Source organism: Erpetoichthys calabaricus, chromosome 2 (assembly GCF_900747795.2).
Source record: "Erpetoichthys calabaricus chromosome 2, fErpCal1.3, whole genome shotgun sequence".
In the NCBI taxonomy this organism is placed as follows: Eukaryota; Metazoa; Chordata; class Cladistia; order Polypteriformes; family Polypteridae; genus Erpetoichthys; species Erpetoichthys calabaricus.
In genome coordinates, this window is record NC_041395.2 from 178,415,981 (window position 1) to 178,436,758 (window position 20,778).

General features: G+C 36.2%; 1 protein-coding gene across 1 annotated transcript in view; it reads left to right on the forward strand.

The window, feature by feature from the left end:
- vps45 (vacuolar protein sorting 45 homolog) overlaps nucleotides 1-20,778 on the forward strand; it is a 218,032-nt gene that overhangs the window by 94,386 nt on the left and 102,868 nt on the right. Inside the window, exon 11 of the mRNA XM_051923650.1 lies at nucleotides 17,502-17,660. Within this exon, the coding sequence (XP_051779610.1) occupies nucleotides 17,502-17,660 (159 nt within the window). The remainder of the gene's footprint in view (nucleotides 1-17,501; nucleotides 17,661-20,778) is intronic.

The following is a 20,778-nucleotide window of genomic DNA, read 5'->3' on the forward strand; positions in this document are numbered from 1 at the left end:
CATTTCCACTTTATTCTCATAGTGTATTTTGTAATTAAAGTATAATGTTGTAAACTAAACTTCATCCTATAATCAATGTTTAATGTATTGATTTTCTCAAACCCCTTCATAAGTTAATGTAGCACATTAAATGCTTTGTGTTAAGTGTTCCCTGACCCAGTTGTTAATCACTACACGCTTCTTAAACTGACTTCCTCTACACTAAGATGAGGCGCAGGCAGCGATCGGTGCACAGAATACATTCACTTCATGATATTCCTGCTCTCTGAAAATTTAGAATGCTAAGATAAATACTTGATATCATTTTCAGGATGAAATTCATTAAAGGAGGTATTAAACATGCATGGTAGTGTGGCGGTAGTGCTGCTCCCTTACAGTAAGGGGTCCCCAGGTGTACGTTCAGTGTAGAGAACTTTGACAGGTGTGACGAGGCTCCAAAAAACTGGATGTATGAATGGGTATCGCACAGGTTTAACTTAAATATTGTGTAAATGTTGGGTTTGTGATCTGGTGGTCGGAGACACAAACACAGAATTCAATGGATGTTCTTCTGAGCGGGCTTTCTTTATTGCATGCGTGCTGTCTCTGTATGACGTATCAAACCCCCAGTTCCTATCCTTCCTTTTACTTTCTCCAGATAACCAATCACCACACGATAAACGTCTTTGTGAAATTAAAACTAGTTATAAACTCAGAACACGGAGTGTTCAGAACTTTAAAAAAAATCTTTGCTATACATGTCTAATTAGGCCATCCATTCAGAGTTGCGCCCATCCCACCAAGCATTGTGTGCAAGGCAGGAACAAATCCTGAACAAGGCGCCAGCACATCGCAGGGTGAATACGAGCAATACATACACTAGCAGGGTTAATATAGCATAACAAAACCCCACATCCTACATGACTTAGAAAGGAAACTGAAGCACGGCGAGTAAACCCACCAGAAAATTTTGCAAATTCAAAGCAGGGAATACCCGGGACCCCCTTGCTGCGAGGCAGCAGTGCAACCTCCATGCCACCGTGCCCCCACATGATTAATACATGCTTTAATGCATTTCATCATGAAAATTATATCAAGTATTTATCTTAGCATTCTAAATGTTCAGGGTGAAGGAATATCATGAAATTTAATGTATTCTGTGTGCTGCCTGCGCCTCCTCTTAGTGCAAGAGGAAGTCAGTTTAAGAAGCATGTAGTGATTAACATGGCTCCGGGAACACTTAACACAAAGCATTTAATGTGCTACATAACTTATGACAGGTTTTGAGAAAATCTAGTAAATTAAATATTCATTTTAAGATGAAGTTTAGTTTACGATGTTCTACTTTAATGACAAATTACGGGAATAAAGTCAACATGTTGACTTTAATCTTGACAAACGGCGAGAATATAGTCAACATGTCGTCACACAATTACACAGTACCCAGGTACATTACACAGTATTGAAAAAAATAAAACAAGTACAACTTGGCTTGCAGTATTATCCAGTAGTATAGAAACTGTATTCACACATTTTAACATAATGGTCCTCATCTGACTTTTTAAAACCAAAGTATTTCCAGGCAACAGACGTGACTTCTTTTTTCGGCAAAAGTTCTTCTGTGTCATCATGTTCAACTTTATCATCTGCTACAGCTTCAGTTTTGGAATGTTCTCTGTCTATTTTCACCTCGCAATACCTCCACTATCGCATGTACTCCATTGCATGTGTGTTTAGCGTTGTAGTAGTGAAAAAGGTCCCCCCAAAAAAGCTTTCCGCTGCGACACGTTAAATATATATATATATAATAAAAATAAACGGTTTTCGGTATGAACCGGTATACCGCCCAGCTCTACTTCAGTGTCTGTTTTCTTATGGTACTTTGGTTTTCTTCTGCATCCACTCTGCATGTTGAGTAATTTAGTTCAATGTAAGCAACTGTGCGTGGTGATGAACTGGCATGTAATGCAGAGTTGGTTACTGCTTTGCACCCATTGTTGCTGGGATAGGTTCCAACTTGCAGAGACCATGTGATGGCAACAGTAGTATGAGGAGATGGGTGGATTGATGAACGAAAGGCAAAGTTTTCATAAATTTTAAGTGGATATTTGGAATTAAATATGAAGTCCACATAATATAATGCTTTACGACATTTAATGTTTAATTTGTTGTTTGTAGGGTATAATGAAGTGTTTCTTGAGATTTTTCAGTTAAGAAAGAAACCAAAGTTTCTAGGTAAGGTAATTATAGTTTTGCCTTTTTATGTTATATTTATATTTCTGTATTATTTCTGACCTTACTTGGTAATTCAGTTTAGTTTTAGTTTTCCTTCTTTGTGTATTTTTAGTTTTAATTTAGATTTTATTTCCCAAAGACATTTGTTTCAATTTTATATCTATTAGTTTCAGTTTTAGTTTTAGTAGTTATAGTATGGTTAAAAAGCTACTATGGAGTTTAGTTTTGTGTCATAATCGGACAGTACTGTACACTTAAAGGGTTTGGATGTAAGATGAGTTTAATGTTAGAAGTATAGTAAGCTTCCACTATCTATACTATCTGGCTTTATTTTTCTCTGATAAAAACAAACAATCAAAACCAGATACTGAATTTTTAAAATGTTCTGTGTCATTTGTGCAGAACAAATGTGTGTGGACTGTTGCCACTTTTCATTTTCACTTTATACTTTTCTTGCCCAGAACAGACCAATTTGTGATGAAATTTAGGTGAATTTTAATGTTGAATGTTTTCTTTTTCTCTAAACTAGGGGGCTCCGCCCCCTGCTAGCTTCACCCTTATTTTCATGGGAATTGTTACATATGCATTATTTTCACTTTTACTTTAAAACTTTAGTAAAAACAATATATGGAATTAGCTTTTCTTCAAGATTGCACTGAATTTTGATTCCGTGTTTGGACTTACATTGTGACAACACCACGTATAACTACCTGTGAGTAAATATCGTTTCTTTCTCTCTTGTAAATTAAACAACTTTTTCTAATGTTTGTCCATGCTCTTTCTTCTTCGCTTTGTCGTTGACGTGTCATCTATCCATCCATCCATTTTCCAACCCGCTGAATCCGAACACAGGGCCACGGGGGTCTGCCGGAGCCAATCCCAGCCAACACAGGGCACAAGGCAGGAACCAGTCCCGGGCAGGGTGCCAACCCACCGCAGGACACACACAAACATGCACACACCAGGGCCAATTTAGAATCGCCAATCCACCCAACCTGCATGTCTTTGGACTGTGGGAGGAAACCGGAGCACCCGGAGGAAACCCACACAGACACGGGGAGTACATGCAAACTCCACGCAGGGAGGACCCGGGAAGTGAACCCGGGTCTCCTAACTGCGAGGCAGCAGTGCTACCACTAAGAGGTGAGAGTGCAGGAAGTGTGTCTGCCAAAAGCATTCACACAATTGAGGTTAGATGACCGTGGTCTTGTTTGAAAATAGTTGTAAGTATGGCGTGACTTGAAAGAATTTCATGTTAAAAGTCTCCGTCTCACGGGACTTCATACCGCACCAACGTTTTTGGAATCTTTTAATTCTCGCTGGCAACATGAATTAGACGATCTAAAAGTTTCCAACTTAAAGTTTAAATCCGAACAATATATACAATCTCTTTTCGCTGTTCCATTATTTCACCGAGTATTAATTTCCATTTGTTTGTGCTAAATCGATGTTTCCTATCTTTTTTTTTTGAGGCTTTTGAATTTTCATACTTCCATTATCTCTAACCTGCTCTGCATGTGTACCGTGCCAGCATTTTTTAATTCTTTACGATGTTCTACTTTGTCATCTAATCTTTGCCCCTTATTTCCGGCCTCGGACATGGTTAAATCTCTTTCTCGCAGGATGTACAAGTGTCTCTCCAAGAAAATCACGTCTCATCATTTTTTTAATAGAGAGATGTCTACTCGACACAACATATCCTGCTCCAAGACAATGTACTTACAATTAATGACTTCAATATAGTGTTCAAAAATCTCCAATACTGAGCTTTGTTATTTTGTACCAGCCATATTGATCTCTAATTCCATCTCAGGAAAATACAGTTTATGGACAGAATTTTGCCACCTGTAGCCCTGAAAAAATGTCAAAAATCAGAAAATACAGGTGTGATCATGAAAATCATGGGAGCTCTTAGGCTTGAATCAGTGCACACAACTACCTGGCTATAATGAGGGAAACAAAGAGAAACAAGTATGTAGTGTCAAGGCTAGCGGTAGTGAGACTTGAATAGTCCATGCATAAGAACAGTAAACCTTTAAAGAGCAGAGTAAGAGCAGGTAATATGAGTATGGATAGCCACAAAATGACAGAAACCGCATCTGAGATTAGGAGCAATATATACATTTTCTAAACCTGCTTATCCAGAGCAGAATCGCAAGAAACTTGGAGCCTATCCCAGCAGGTTTGGATGCAAGGGAGGAAAAATCCCTGGAATGTATTAAATGGCTGATGTTAAGAACTAAAAGAGTATGATGCTTCAAATATTTATTTTGATAGAGAGTGAGAATGATTGAAAAGAGGGGGACAAATATTTTAAAACTTAATTCAGCCACTGGATTATTCTCACAATATCACGTATTTTGAGCTGTGGATGCAAAACTAAAAAAAGATAAATTAATAAATATAGAATAAATACAAAATACTTTTTCATCAGTTGGCAGACTCTCATCACCTACCTACCTATAGTTCAGTAGAAACATTGCCAACTCAGGAATTTTACTTTTTATATCGCTTCATTGATAAATGACCTTTTTAAAGCAAAAATGATTCGTCAGCAACAATTTGCTGAATCTTGTATGTTGTCTCTTGATCAGTGTTGTTTTTATGTTCAAAAAGGATTTCTCATGTGCGAAGTGGCAGGTGAATTGTTGTCAACAAAATGCAGACACCTAAGAAATAAACTGAAATGTTACTTACTCGTGATTTTTCTGGCCATAAAGGTTAAAGGTTTTTTTGACCAGCATATTCTGACTTCAGGTGTTTGAATTACATCTTGATATACAAGAAGCAGCTCATCATAACGGATATCAGACTCACACAGCCCGGAATTTGGCTTAGTGTGTATTGCTGTATTAGTTGCTGTGTACATTTTGGGCTCAGACAGAATTAAAGCTAACATGTAGCCATTTATGACCAGTCTGAAATTCTGTATCTAATGAACAAAGTTACCAAGAACATTGAAAGCAAAATCATCACCTTGGCATGCTTCACTAACACTTGAACCAGAATCTTTCATGCTGTTACTATCAGCTTCTGAAGAACTGTCATTGTTATCACACAGTAAATCACTTTCTTCTTCACACGCTTTACACGCCCGTATTCAGCTTGCTCTGTTACCGCAATTGCTGTGTCAGCACCTGCCCTCCGTAACCAGCCACCGTTCACTGGATGAATATATGCGGGAAGCTCATGGTGGATGGTTTTCTGTTTTAGAGTTAAAAGTTATAAGGATTAAAGACTAACGTCAGAAATACGTATATAAAAAATAAATATATAAAATTCTTATTAATATATTTTGATTTAATTTTGGGACCCCTGCATCCCAGGTTAGCCCTTTTATTAGTCTGGTTGTGACAAAAACTACAAATATTTTTATTAAAATATTATTTTAGTTCAGTTAGTCTTTCCAGCTACTGTAATAGTTTTGTTTAGTTTTAGTTTTTCATTTTGGTTGGGTTAATTATTTTATTGCATTTTTGCATGTTTTTTTTAACAGTTTTAGTTTTGATTTAGGGTTTCTTTAATTATAATGTTGCTCTGAGTATGCGACAGTAAAGGCCCTATAAGCCTATTAACCTATAAAGGCCAGCTTGATCTGATGCACCAAGCAATTAAGAGGTCCTTTTAATGGTGTTTGAGAGCTGTATTTTATTTACAAAATCAATATAAAGCCACTGCTGATTTACATTTTCTAAATATACAGATTTTATTGCAGTATTTGGATTTGGAAAACTTGTCACTTCATTTGAGTGACATGTTTAACAGAGAAATATGAATTTTTATTAAAAATGTACCATGACTTTTTAACATTAATGTGAAAAAAACTGAAATAGATGGCCATAGACTTTAGAAAATAGCTGTTGACAGTCACTGCTTATAAATATTCTGGAATCTAAATTGATGATCACTTTAGCCTTTATTATTGTACCTTGATTACACTTATAGATAGATAGATATATACTTTATTAATCCCAAGGGGAAATTCACAAAAAATTTGAAATTTATGACATCTCAGGAAAGGTCTACGTTTTCTTACATAAACAGAATTAGTTTAATTTTAACTTATTTATTTCAAAATTGCTGTTTGTTTTGTGTTTAGTCTGAAATTGCAGTAAGAGTGTGGGCTATTACTGTCCACTCTTCGTAGAGTTTACCTTAAAAAGCTTGGTAAAATCATTAATATTCTTGCTTATCCTCTCCACTGTAAATTCCTTTTAGCAGTTTGACTAGTGATACAATCCTTCAATGCGTAATCAAAACAGCGACCTTTAGTATAGCACAGCTTGACTGTTTAATGGTAATGAGTAACCTAAATAAGACTACACTGGTTTAAACTGATAATAATCAATGAGTTAGATCATTTTCTGAGTATATTTTCAGTGAGTGATATGCTTTTCTTTTATTTCTAATGTTTTTGCCGTTTACCTGTAGTGCACATTGGAAAATTAATGTAGCAATATTGAACATTACAATTACAATGAGGTTGATGTACAAAATATTTGAATTATTAATTGATTTGAATATTGAACTTTAGTAGTGTACATTTTATATAAAATTTGATATGAAAGCTCATCTTTGTCTTTTTTAAAATGTGCAGAATTTCTTTTCTAATTCTTGGTACAAATTGCAGTTCCAGAACCTTTCTGTGAACACTTCTTATTGAGTAAAAAATATTTCCAAGTCTGCATTGAGTTTTCTCATCCAGGCTGCTCAAAATGAAAATAGTTCACATTGTAAGTAATATGATGAGGCAGGCAGTAGTGAATGAACAAATAATTATTTATCATGCCAGAATTTTAGAACGATTCAGAGCACCCCAGAGAATATCATCTGCAAATGGCTGCTCTCTTTTTCTAGTCTGCAATTTGTATTTTTCCTTTTAGTAGAAAAATCAGGTGAATGGGGAAATTGCCAAAGGCCAGTTGGATTTGTACTTTAAGTTTTTTTTTTTTGTTTTTTTTTTAAAAGAAAAAACACACACAATTATAAGAAACTTTCAAGCTAGTTTAACTGAGGACCATGCTTTCTAGTGTGAATCATAAACTTAAAATAAACAATATGTTAAGAAAGCCATTGTATGCTTTATACACACCAGAAGAGTGATATTTTAAAGAACTGCGTTTTTATTTAATGAATTCCGCAACTTGTTTTACGGTGATTATTTTTGTTAGTAGAAAAACACATTTAACATAACCAAATAAAAGATAATTCCATGTTAACAGATTTAGCGATTATTAAATAATGGTATTTACATTTGGTTTTAGATTTTAGATTTTTTGCTGTCATGTGAAAACAAGCAGAGCAATTATTGGAAACTATACAGTCATGTGAAAAATTAAATATGTTTTGTTTTTAATATGCTGTATCTGGACATATCAAGATTTGATATCCATGTTTAGATAAAGGTGATATAATTGGAGATAAATACAACAATGGAAATTTGAATTTGCAATAATTTATTCATTAGCAAATTAATAGATATGCCATTTCCATCTACACCCTTGGTTCTAATAACTGGTATTACCCCCTCAAGTAGGCATTTCATATACAGTAACTGTCTACCAGTCTTTGATATCGACTGGGAGGAGGTTTATCTCATTCCTCCATGCACAATTCTTTCAGCCGTGTGAAGTTTTGTAGGGTTGTCTTTCATGCACTGCCTATTTTGAATCCCTCCCATCCCTCAGCAATTTGATAAGACTCAGATTCCATGTTTAACTTGGCCATTTCAGAATTCTCTATTTATTTTCAGTCACTCCTTTGTGGATTTATTGGTACGTTTAGGGTTATTGTCATGTTGCAAGGTCCACTTTTAGTTGAGCTTCAGTCTTCTGGCAGTATTAGCACCCTCTGGTATAATTAGGAGTTCATAGTGGTTTCTGTGATCTTTGTTACTTAGTATTGCCTAATCTTATTTTTATATTTTTATATTTTTCTTCATCTTGTAAATCCCTTTGAGCTACATCATTTGTATGAAAACGTGCTATATAAATAAATGTTGTTGTTCTGGTCAGATGCTGTCTTTGGTTTCCGCCAAACATGTCTTTATGTATTGTGGCCAAATGAACTCATTTTTGCTTGTCTGTTCAGTGCACATCCATATTACTAACCGAGAATGGTAAACCGGATATGGACGCAGGTACATGCCCATGGACGCAGGAGACATAGTGCAAAGGCGCCACACAAAAACGAGGAATCAGCCCCCCGCCCCAGAGTGAAACGGGAGAGACTACGAACGACACAGCCACACAAACGAGGAGTCGGCGCCCTGCCCCAGAGTGAAACGGGACAGACTACGGAGTCCACAAAGGTTCACAAATCAAACCCGAGATAGTACGGAAAGCGGTAACGACACAGCCACACAAAAAAGAGGATACAGCCCCCCGCCCCAGAGTAAAACGGGACAGACTACAGAGTCCACAAAAGTCCACAACACACAGCATAATCAAACCCGAGATGGTACGGAAAGCACAGGCACCTACAACGCGCTATACACCGCCAACAACGAAAGAGTTCAACTAACAGAAATAAGAAATAAAGCAACAAGTCCAGAAAATACGTAACCCTAAATGTCCACACCACACAGCAGAGGCAAACCTGACATAGTACGGAAGGTGCAGGTGCCTACATCGCGTGTCGGAAGGCGCGGGAAAGTACGAAAGGCAAAGGCGCCTACACAGCATAGTGAAACCCGACATAGTACGGAAGGTGCAGGCGTCCCCGCCATATTGTGAGTGGCACAACTGCGGAGTGAAGGTGCAGGCGTCACCGCCATATTGAGTGGCACTACTGCGGAGTGAAGTTACGATTAATGTGCTGCTTGGGATTCTACAAACCGCTGAACACTTTACACCAAATTCAAACACAATACAGCTCAAAGATACAAACGCGAGCCCACCTGGATAAGATCAACGAACGCAGGCGCCTACAACGCGCGTCTGAAACTGCGGAAGCGAAGCAGGCATGGGTTCAAAACAAATGAGCTCGACTGACGGATATACAAACACGAGCCCGCCTGAATAAACTCAATGAACGCAGGCACCTACAACGCGCGTCTGAAATGCCGCGGGCAAAGCGGGCACGGCTCCAAAACGAACGAGCTCGACTAATGTATTTCAGGATACCCAACGCCGGGGGTAGGTGAGCGAAGCGAGCAGGGGGCAGAGCCCCCTTGTTGTTTCAGAATCTTGGCCTTTGCCTAGGTGTTCATGTGCAAACTTTAGTCATGCCCTGATATTCTTTCTGGACAACAAAGGTTCTCTCCTGGTACACCTCCCATGTGGATATAATTTGTGCATCCTCTTTCTAATTCTGGTAGACTCCTCTAATTAGATATCAGCAGTGGCAAGAGCTACCTGTAGGCCACCAGGTTCCTGGGATTCTTTTTTGTTCTGCCCTCAGACTAAATTTGCTGACCAACACAAACTAAATGTCTGAGGTTTAAGTGAGACAATAGTGTTCTAATCACCTGATATGGTGCGCCTCATTCTAATTTTAAATAGGTTGTGGTAAATGTAGAGATGCACTTTTTCCAGACGCAAAATTTGCATTTATGTCTCTCTGTTACATAAAAAAAAAATCCTGCAATGAGAAGAGACTTTTTTGAAGAGTTTTTTTTTCAAGTCCTTCGAGACATTGGCCATGAGATTTTTTCAAGTCACACCCTCCTCTCAACCATATGCAACCACACACACAGTACTCTCACCTCTCATTTGTGTGAATGCTTTTGCCAAACACAGTTCCTGCTCTCTCAGCTCTTATAAATTTTAATGTTTTCCTTGCTTTAAGTTCCCAATTAAAGAAGACGTATTATGTCCAAATCTTATTGAAGAATTTCATCACAAAGGGTTATCAACAGAAAAAATGAGTACACGGGCAGTCCTAGCACTGAGAAACGAAGTCAAATGAATTAATGCCAAATATGTTGATTGGTTACACGGCAAATTGGTTAAATGCTTATCAATAGACTATGTAGAAACAGTGGTGATTGTGCGGAAGATGAAAACATCAGCTTACAATATCCCGAAGAATATCTGCAACCATTAAAACTGTCCGGTCTTCTACCAAATTAATTACTGTAGAAAGAAGGATGTGTCCAAGAATGGCAATGTAGTAAATCTTCCGCAGATAACATCAGACAACAAAGGAGATCTTGATATGCCATTCGTATTGAAACATTAACAGTTTTCCATTAGAATAGCTTTTGCAAAGACAATTAACAAATCTCAGAGGCAAACATTTGAAAAAGTCATTTTATTTAATAGAGAGAAAGAAACAAAATTCAAGCACGGTCAGTTATACGTTGTGTTGTCACAATGAAAGTCAAAACGCAGTATCAAAATTCAATGCGATATTGATGAAAATTTGATTCAAAAAATTGTTTTTATTGAAGTTTTACAGTAAAAGTGTAAGATTAAAAAATATTTGAGTGTTAATTTCAAAGCCAAACAGAACAAAATTGTATTACTCAACAAATAACTCTAACGCAACATGAAACATAATTTACTTTCAAATTATTACGTTTTATTATTTTTTAATATGGTTAATTACTTGCTGTAATGTACAATAGTTAGTTCTATTATGCATATATAACAATTCCTATAAAAATAAAAATCTGTTTAAATTGTACATTTAAATTGTACATCCGCATCCCCATACGCGAGCGGCAGACCCGCACAGAGGCTAGCGCATTGCGCAGGCCTAGGGGTTGGCGAGCGAAATGAGCAGGGGGCAAAGCCCCGTAGTTTATTTAAATTATGCAGTATACTAGAAAACGTAAATGTGGCATGATGCTTGTTATATTATATCACCTTTATCTATAGATACCATTTCAGAGATGAGCAAAATCTTGATATATACATATATGTCTTTTCATGGATTGTACTTACTTTTTCACATGACTGTATTTTTTTTTCCTCTTCCAGTGACATTTCATGCACTAAAGTTTCTTTCAAATATAAGAACTATTTACAAACAACGAGTGTGTTTTTATAGGCAGTCTGACTGATTAATCCTTTTTGTTTATTAATTGGCTCAGTTAATAATAATTTAAGCAAAAAGTTTGATAAACTGGAAAACAAAAACTTAATGCTTCCTCTAAGGGCCTTACCACATTCAAACGAAGAGGTGGACTAAAATAATTTTGATTTGTAATCCTTGCGATAAAACAAATACTAGAAATTATTAAATTAAAACTAATACCTTACATTTTGCAAACTAATACATTTTTAAAGTAGAGTTTCAAGTTTAAGGAAGCATTGTAAGTATTTCAGCAAAGTAATTTTGAAATGTTTGGAAATTAAACATAAACATTATGAATATCTTTCAGAGTATAGTGATACCACCTCTGAAATCCACAATTGTTTTTGGAATTCTGGATGATTAAAATGACTAAAATATCACTTTAAATTATATGCTGTCACAGACTCACCCAGGCAATCCAGAGCTCAAATGTTTACCAACAAATGATTTGTTTTCTGCCATCAGACATTTTTATACATTTTTTTTTATAAAACTAGGTTGTATAGTGTATTATCATGAAGTTTTTGAGACTTACCAGGAATGTACTGTATATTGGGTTCGTCCACTCCCGCTTTTGAAGATCAACATGCATGCAGATACACACACATACACATACTGTAGTGATGCTATGCACACAAAATCTTGAGTGGTGCCAATTGCCCGTCACTCCGCAATATTCCACATAGGACTCTCTTCATAGGGACTCACTATCACCAGCACTAACAAACATGTGCATGCCCTCATGACACACATAAAAGAGTAACTCTTGGCTGTATGCCACTTGCTAACCAAATTATGTCTTGCTTTTACTGCAGTTGTTCTAATTATTGAGGCGCTGAATAGCCTTGATAAATACTGTGGGCAATTTTGCTCACACTTGGCACCCTCTTATTTCAATCAGTCTGCATAAATGAAAACAATAGAAAATGTAAAATCAATGTTTTATTAAAATATCACAATATCAAATTGAAGAAAATATAATATAAAATAAAATAGGTAGTAAAATCTGGATAAAACCAGTCTCAAAGCTTACTGAAAATTACAAATAACAAATATATACAGGAAGAATTTACAAGAAAGTATGTATACAATGCCTGTAATTAAATTCCTGTCAATTCAGTTCATCCTGGTTTGTTTAAACAAAATAATTAAAAATTTAATTTAAACAATCTGTAGTTGGAAAAATAGAAGATTTTCCACTCCAGGTCATAGAGTTATAGTGTACTATATGTCTGTGCTGTGAAACAAGACAAAATAACCGGAAGCATACCCGTACATTACCTGCGAGTTCACTTATTGCAAAATTCAGCCACTTATTCATTTGAAAGGGGGCATGATGGACTGAGGTCTGCTGAAAGAATCCTGCCTGACTACACATGATCTTAGAAGCATGACAAAAGTATTAGCTTTTACTATTTGTACTGTTTCAAGTTTGCTTATATTTGAAATGTTGAATATGGTATTGAATCTTGCAATAAAAGGTGTTTAAAGTCTACAATTAAAGCATCCATCCATCCATCCATCCATTATCCAACCTGCTATATCCTAACTACAGGGTCAAGGGGGGTCTGCTGGAGCCAATCCCAGCCAACACAGGGTGCAAGGCAGGAAACAAACCCCGGGCAGGGTGCCAGCCCACCGCAGTCTATTAAAGCATGTAAATGTCTAATCTATATGAAAAAAGTGTCCTAAGTTTATAATAACTAAACCACAGAATCCATATATACTGTATTTACTTTAAAACTATACTGCTGAAAAATGTGTCCAGTCAGTGCCTTCTATCATCCATTGCAATTGCATTGGATATTGATATAATTAATTATTCATTTTTTTAAAATGCTTGAGGTTTAAACCTTTTGCCTCATCTACTGTCATTCCTTCTGTTATCTATGATCTTGACCCACTCTCCCAACCCCCAAACCTTAACGATCTTTGTCATACATTCATCATTACGTAGTATGATAATCCAACATTCTTTTAAGCAATCTTTTGAAATACACTATTAATAGACAACAAGTTCAAAGTGTGGCAGGAAATGCATTTCAAACATCTTAATAAGAATCATAAGTGTCTGCAAATGCATGAAGATATCTTAAAAAGATTCTAAGATATCGTGAAATGATGCACTGCTTGTTTTCAGATATGTCAAATGCATTTCAGTATACCTTGAGGTATGTTCTTATACATTGTGAGATACCTTACAATAAGTGTTTTGGCATTTTAAAGCATGTCAGATAGAATTCAAAATATTTCAAAATAAGTTTCTGTAAAATTGCTTGTGTTTTTGATGGGTTTTCCTGTCCAATTTAAGATATCTTGAAATCTACCTCAAATATCTCAAAATGGTGTGCCTGTTATTTTAAGATATCTGGAAATGTAATCAAAATATCCTGAAATGTATTTCAGATATTTTCATATTGACTTAAGTCTTTGATACCTAAAATACATATTTACTTCTGCAGAGTTATATTCTGATGATACGTTAACATCAGGTTGAATCTTTATAAACATTCTGAGGGGTTTGACTAGGAGGATTTGTTCTGCAATATTCTGGTTTGACATTCTTGGATGTGTCATTTCCTCAGATTCTAGTGGACCTTATGAATTGTTCTGTATTGAAGGCAGAAAAAAGGGTGTTAATTATTTGTAGGACTCCCTACCCATTGAGTTTGTCTTTCCCTTGTACTTCCTGGCAGTGCCTACAGACAGAAAGATCCAAACCAAAAAAAACTATGATTATGCTTGTTACGTATATTATTTGATCCGCTTGGTAATCTGGAAAATTATTTTGTAAACATTTTGTGATAAGGCTTACAATGAAGTGGCAAAATATTCAGAGAATTCAGAACGTGTTCAGACCCATCAACTTTCTGCACACTTTATTGTGTTTTAGATTTTATTTTAAATGGATACAATTGACATTTTCTCCCATCAGTCTACATTCAATAACAGATAATGACAAAGTAAAAAACATGTTTTCAGAAAGGTTCACAAATTTATTAAAAATCAAAAACTGAAATCTCTCATTCATGTAAATATTCAGACCTTATGCTTTGGCATGCCAAGTTGTGATCAGGTTCATTCTGGTTGATTTCATTTTCTTTGAGATGTTTCTAGAACTTGATTGGAGTCCACCAATAGCAAAGTGAATTGTTTGGACATAGTTCAGAAATTCATTACATACAGTATATATAGTGCATTTCTAACCCCACTCAAAGCACTTTACATAGACAATGGGTGACCGCTTCAACCACCACCAATGTGTAGCATCAACTTGGATGATGTGACTACAGCCAATCTTGCACCAGTATGCTCACCAAACATTAGCTATTTGGTGGTGAAGGAGTGAGAGAGATAATTAGGGGCCCAGAATGACCAAGCAAATGATCGTAGTGAGCAATTTAGCCAGGACATTGAGAAACACCCTACTCCTTTTGAAAGATGCCTAGAGATCTATGACCACAGAGAGTCAGGACTTTAGTTTTGGTTTTCCATCTCATCCAAAGGATGGTGTCGATTTTAACATCACAGTATTCCTGTCGCTGCACTTGAGGCTTTAGAATCAGCACACAGCAGCAACCAACACTTTTCCTAGATGGTCTCCCACCCAAGTATTGCCTGGCACAAACATGCTTAACCTTCTGGTTAATTACCTGTTACGAAATATGGCTGCTGGCTGAAAGGCCTTATTTACCTGTGTAATCGACTATAACATGTTTTATATGTAGGCTCGGGTCAGCAACTAAGGCTATATCAACACTGATCTTCATCCACAACAGCATTTTCACATTGTTTATGACTGTATTTTCTTTCACACTGAAAAGATTGAGTTGTCTTAAACCGGGCATATGCTATGCTATTTTAGCACGATTTTGTGCTCAGTTTGCAGTTGTTGACTGAATTTTCTAAATAAGCCTGGATTTCAGCTTCATTATCCAACATTTTCTCATGCAGTATGAGTAATTTCAATGCCCAAGTGGCTCTCAAGCTTGGGCTTTTGCACAGTTGGAACAATTTCTGTCATGTTATCAGTTTCAGTCAGCTATCTTGTTGATTGAGCAGTGTCACAGGCCAATTTTCTGGTGTTGCCATCAAATTACCAATACTCATTGTACACCAACTGCAGTAAGTGACCATCATACACTTATAGTCCGAGTACCAATGTCATGGCATGCCAGTCACAAAGAATGTGCTCATGCAGTTTGAGCATATATGCGACTGCCGACAGTACCCTACAGTGTGAGTAGTCTGTTAACCACAATTTCTAAAAATCGCACAAAAGCAATGTATGCATACAAGTAAGCAACACAAAAGCAACTCTTATAGGCCAACCATGTTGGAATATGTTGTTCTTCTTTGAAGGATGACCATTAAGAGAATGACAAATAATGATCAGGATCCAATCAGGGAAGAGACGCATAATAAGCACGAATCAACCATAGTGCAATGGAGTCTGCATGTTTTCAGAAATCTTTCATTTTTGCCTGTGCACACTAAAATGCTTTCAAAAGTCTGTGACTCTGCAGAGGATTGTGTTGTCGAAAAGAGAAAATTAAGACAAATGTCGGTGATTTTTAAGCAAAAATGTACTAGTTTGGACAGTGGGCTAAGACAGATTAATCAACTACATTTTATGTCTTTTTTAACACTTTAAAAGGAGACTATAATTGTGATTAATGGGCTGACAGAAAATGTGAAAAATGTAAAGTAAAACAGTGTCACAGGTCTACGTATATATTTTCTACCCTGGTTCCAACAGAGCCAGAAAATGTGTTACGTACAGAAATGCTAAATGTACAGTTTTGAGAATAATATATTTTAATACATTACATATTTTTGTTTTTGTCTCCTTCAAGGTTATATCAAGAGGGATCGAAGTACTGTGTGCTAATAAAGCACTTATGTTTTCTTAAAACTACCTACACTTATCCCTTCAGTCTCTTTGAAACTTAAAGCTGGAGACCTGTTCTCTCTGAAACCAAAAATCAGACAAGCTGCTCTCTCTTTGGGAAGCTGAAAGTTTGACAATCTTCTTCTTTTTGGAAGCCAAAAAGCAGACAGTGCATTATTACTTGGAGTTAGAGCTAGTTCAGGGCATCCAAGATCAACTCTACAAAACTAAGTTTTATGCCAATGACTGAGCCCAGACTGACATGAAGCAGTTACTTTATGAAGGGAACTTAAGTGCCAAAACTCTTGTGCCAGAAAGAGTAATGGTTTTCTTTATAAAGTTGCAGAAGACACAGCAAAGAGCCTAGCAGTTAGCTAAGACAAGCAGAATAACACCACATCATTAACAAAGGTCCATACAGCAAATGTATGAGTACACTCCTACACAAGAAAAGTCCTCCGCTTTAACCCAGAGTAACAATAACAACACACAACAAAGGACATTACTTTTAAAGACTTGGAATTATGAAATAATTTTATATGTGTAATGATAAATTAGGATTCTAAATAGCCAGTAAACAGCCAGCCTCTTATGTATTATACAGTATGTTTGTCTGTTTTGTGCCCTGTCTTCTGTGTCAGTACTTAAGCAGTTATCATATTTCCATAATCCTTGCATTTATCAATAAATCGTATTATTCTTTTTCTTTAAACTAATGTGCTTCAGTTTCCTTAATATAAGTCTAACGACCAGAGAACCGTGCACATTCATATAATGGTGTAACATCAATCAGGGTCTATATTGTATATGATGGATGTAATCAAAAAAATATCAGGGGCTGGGTACAATAGATTGGGGTTTAAAAAACACAGGTCAGCTACTTTTCTTTTTACTATAACATCACTAAGTTTCAATCAAATCTGTCACAACATTTAAAGAAGATTTTATCTGAACATCATATTTCCATTGTCTTTTTTTTCCACATTCCCAAAGATGTGATTTCCAGTTCTGTATTGACCATTTGTGAGTGTGTCTTGTAATGAACTGGTGTCTTATCCAGGCTGTTCCCTTCTTTTCACCTAGTGCTGCCAGGAGAGTCTCTGGCCAGACCTCTAATCTTAAGTTAAATTAATTGGGTTTAATAATGTTATGTTATGCTACCATGTGCAAATTATGAAGCAAACATGATCAATGTATGTATTAAGTCCCAATGTATATATCTTTTTACTTTTTATGTCAATTGTTTAAAAAAAAAAAAAAAAAAAAGTTACATAATAATACATTAGTGACTCTTGGCAGCACTGCATTATATACCTTTGTAGGTGGCAATCTGTTTACCATCTCCATTTTAAAACAATTGCCTTCTTCTTTTCAGAATGTGCGTAGGCTCCTCCAGCATCCAAAAGTCACTAAACTAGATTCAGCACGGCTGGTGATGCTATATGCTCTGCGCTATGAGAAACACAGCAGCAATAACCTTCCAGGACTAATGGAGGACTTGAACAGAAAAGGGGTATCGGAAGAATACAGAAAGGTATGGCCCTCATTTAACCAGATTCATTAATCTAAATATTTTATTTATTTACCTTGGCTTACCAACGTTTATTTTGAGAAGTTTTAACAATATACCATGCTATCATCAAGATAATTCTAAGGTTGTAGTGTGTGCAGCTGTCCATCAAGACTGTAGCCTATTAGGTTTGAGAATATGTTTAGGTTTATCATAATATAAACTGACTCCCCTATGAGATTCATTTCAGTGATTGCTTGTGATTGATACAAGAGATGTAAAATTAAGATGTAATTTTACATGTTAGTGTACTGCAAGTATATATGAGAGAGAGAGAGAGAAAAAAGTATGCAAATACAGAGCATAAAAATTCCCAGTATTTCTGCTTCTGTATTAAAAAGCAATCAGAAGGTGAATGTCTCTACTTGTGACAAAGAAGACAACTGTAGGTCTGAATCAAAATTTAAACAATGTGCTGTCTTAATAAACAAAAAAAGAAAGTTTACAAATAAGTTATGCGTTTACCCTGTTTAATTTTTTCAGAGTTTACTTGATCAACAAAATATGAGATCAGTTCTAATTAAGATATTTAACATTTAGCTTTGAGCTCAATTTTTTCTTAAGTAGATTATACACTATTTTTCAAATAGAGTGCATTTTAAGAAATATTTATGTACAATTGTTAAGTTTTGCTAATAAAAACTTTGGGTTAAATTGATAGTTATTTATATATTACCACTATATATTTTATAGTTACCTGCTTCAAACATTGAGAACCCAAAGCATAATTTAAATAATGGATGATTAATATGAAGAAGAAATAATAAGATCATGATTACATAAAGAGTAAATGGATTTACTTTGTCAAACCCAAATTAATCTGCACAAGTAAAATGGACTACTTTGTGGCTTCTGCTTTAATACAGTAATAATGGTCTTTAGGTTCAAAATTAAACACTTTTCTGGTTTTTTTTTTTGTTTTTTTGTTTTTTTTTAATTTCATGGATCAGATTTTCACCAAAAACACCAAGAATCCTTCAAAGAAAGTAACAGATGGTTAAAGAAGATTCATAATATTACTTTTGAGAGCACAATTTAATTGGTCATTGAGAAAGTAAAATGTATTGCACTTCACACTCTGAGTATATTTATCCAAGTTGTTAAGTGGTGAAAGATACTACATTTAAACCAAGATCAATATTTCCTTTCTTCCAAGTCACTTCCTTCATCCTTTAAGATAAGTGTGAAGTTTCTGTAACTTTGTAGATTGCTTAGTCAAAGAAAGGATATAGATTTCTTTGGGAAGGATACAAACACAATGATTAATATACATCATTTTACATTGCTGTGAAGGTGCTGTCATTGGCAGAAGAAAGTTTTAGTAGCAGACCGACTTTCTTTTTTCATTTTGTATTTTTAAGTAGTAACTTAGCCTGCACTTTCTTCTTAACTATCCTAATGTGTTATTTGTGCCAGTACTGTATTTGAGAACCCTTTGCACAAAAGCAGTAATCTTGAAATTGGTACTTGGAAAAACTGCATTTTGTCTACTTGTTCAATTATATTAAATTTCTTTTTTAATCGGAGTGTTTACTTCAGGTCTCTGTTGGCTTATATTAGAAATTAATAAAAAGTGTGGCTCACGTTGAGTGGTGACTGTGATGGCAGTGGATGCTTTTGCTTCAACTACCCCACGTTTTTAACCCATTCCATTATTTCATCCCTCAAGAACAACAACTACTTATCTAAACTATTGTAAGATCTTATTTACCAGTCCGCATCAAAAAATGTCCCAGGTGTAACACAGAAATTGTTCAGAAGCCTTTGATTCACCGAAGAAAATCTCCAGACCTCTGGTAGATATCAGCGAGTTAAGCTTCACATGCTGAGAGATGATGAAAGATCTACCTATGGAATGTACATATGCTCTTGATGCCAAAATGAAAGCACACATTACAGAACTGCAAGCTGAAATTACCAGCATTAAGTCTGATAAATCCCCCCCAAAAAAATGGCTTCCAGGATAAGGCAACACTACCTTAGAAACTGAAAAGGCTAATCAAATATTCTCTTAGCACTCCGCTTCAGCAAGCCCAATGTTCTCCTCATATGGTTCCTGAGATAGGCAAACTGAAAGCTGAAACCTTCAATGTCTGTGGCTTTTCACCATCTAGTCCTTGGTTGTTCTGGCATATATATACTATGTATACTGCAGGAATCTTCTAAAGAAGTATTATTTGTACTGCAAATCTCATTCACAGTACAGTAATCCCTCGCTATATCGCGCTTCGCCTTTCGCGGCTTCACTCCATCGCGGATTTTATATGTAAGCATATTTAAATATATATCGCGGATTTTTCGCTGCTTCGCAGGTTTCTGAGGACAATGGGTCTTTTAATTTCTGGTACATGCTTCCTCAGTTGGTTTGCCCAGTTGATTTCATACAAGGGACGCTATTGGCAGATGGCTGAGAAGTTACCCAGCTTACTTTTCTTTCTCTCTCTCTTGCGCTGACTATCTGTGATCCTGACGTAGGGGGTGTGAGCAGGGGGGGCTGTTCGCACACCTAGACGATACGGACGCTCGTCTGAAAATGCTGAAAGATTATCTTCACGTTGCTACCTTCTGTGTGCAGCTTTTAACTATGCTGCACGGTGCTTCGCATACTTAAAAGCTCAAAGGGCACGTATTGATTTTTTTATCTGTCTCTCTCTCTCTCACTCTCTCTCTCTCTCTGCTCCTGACGGAGGGGGTGTGAGCTGCCGCCTTCAACAGCTTTGTGCCGCGGTGCTTCGCATACTTACAAGCCAAACAGCCCTATTGATTTGTTTGCTCCTTTGAAGAGGAAGATATGTTTGCATTCTTTTAATTGTGAGACTGAACTGTCATCTCTGTCTTGTCATTGAGCACAGTTTAAACTTTTGAAAAAGAGACAAATGTTTGTTTGCAGTGTTTGAATAACGTTCCTGTCTCTCTACAACATCATGTGTTTCTGCGCAAATCTGTGACCTAAGCATGACAATATAAAAATAACCATATAAACATATGGTTTCTACTTCGCGGATTTTCTTATTTCGCGGGTGGCTCTGGAAGGCAACCCCTGCGATGGAGGAGGGATTACTGTACACTGTTCTCTTCAGTA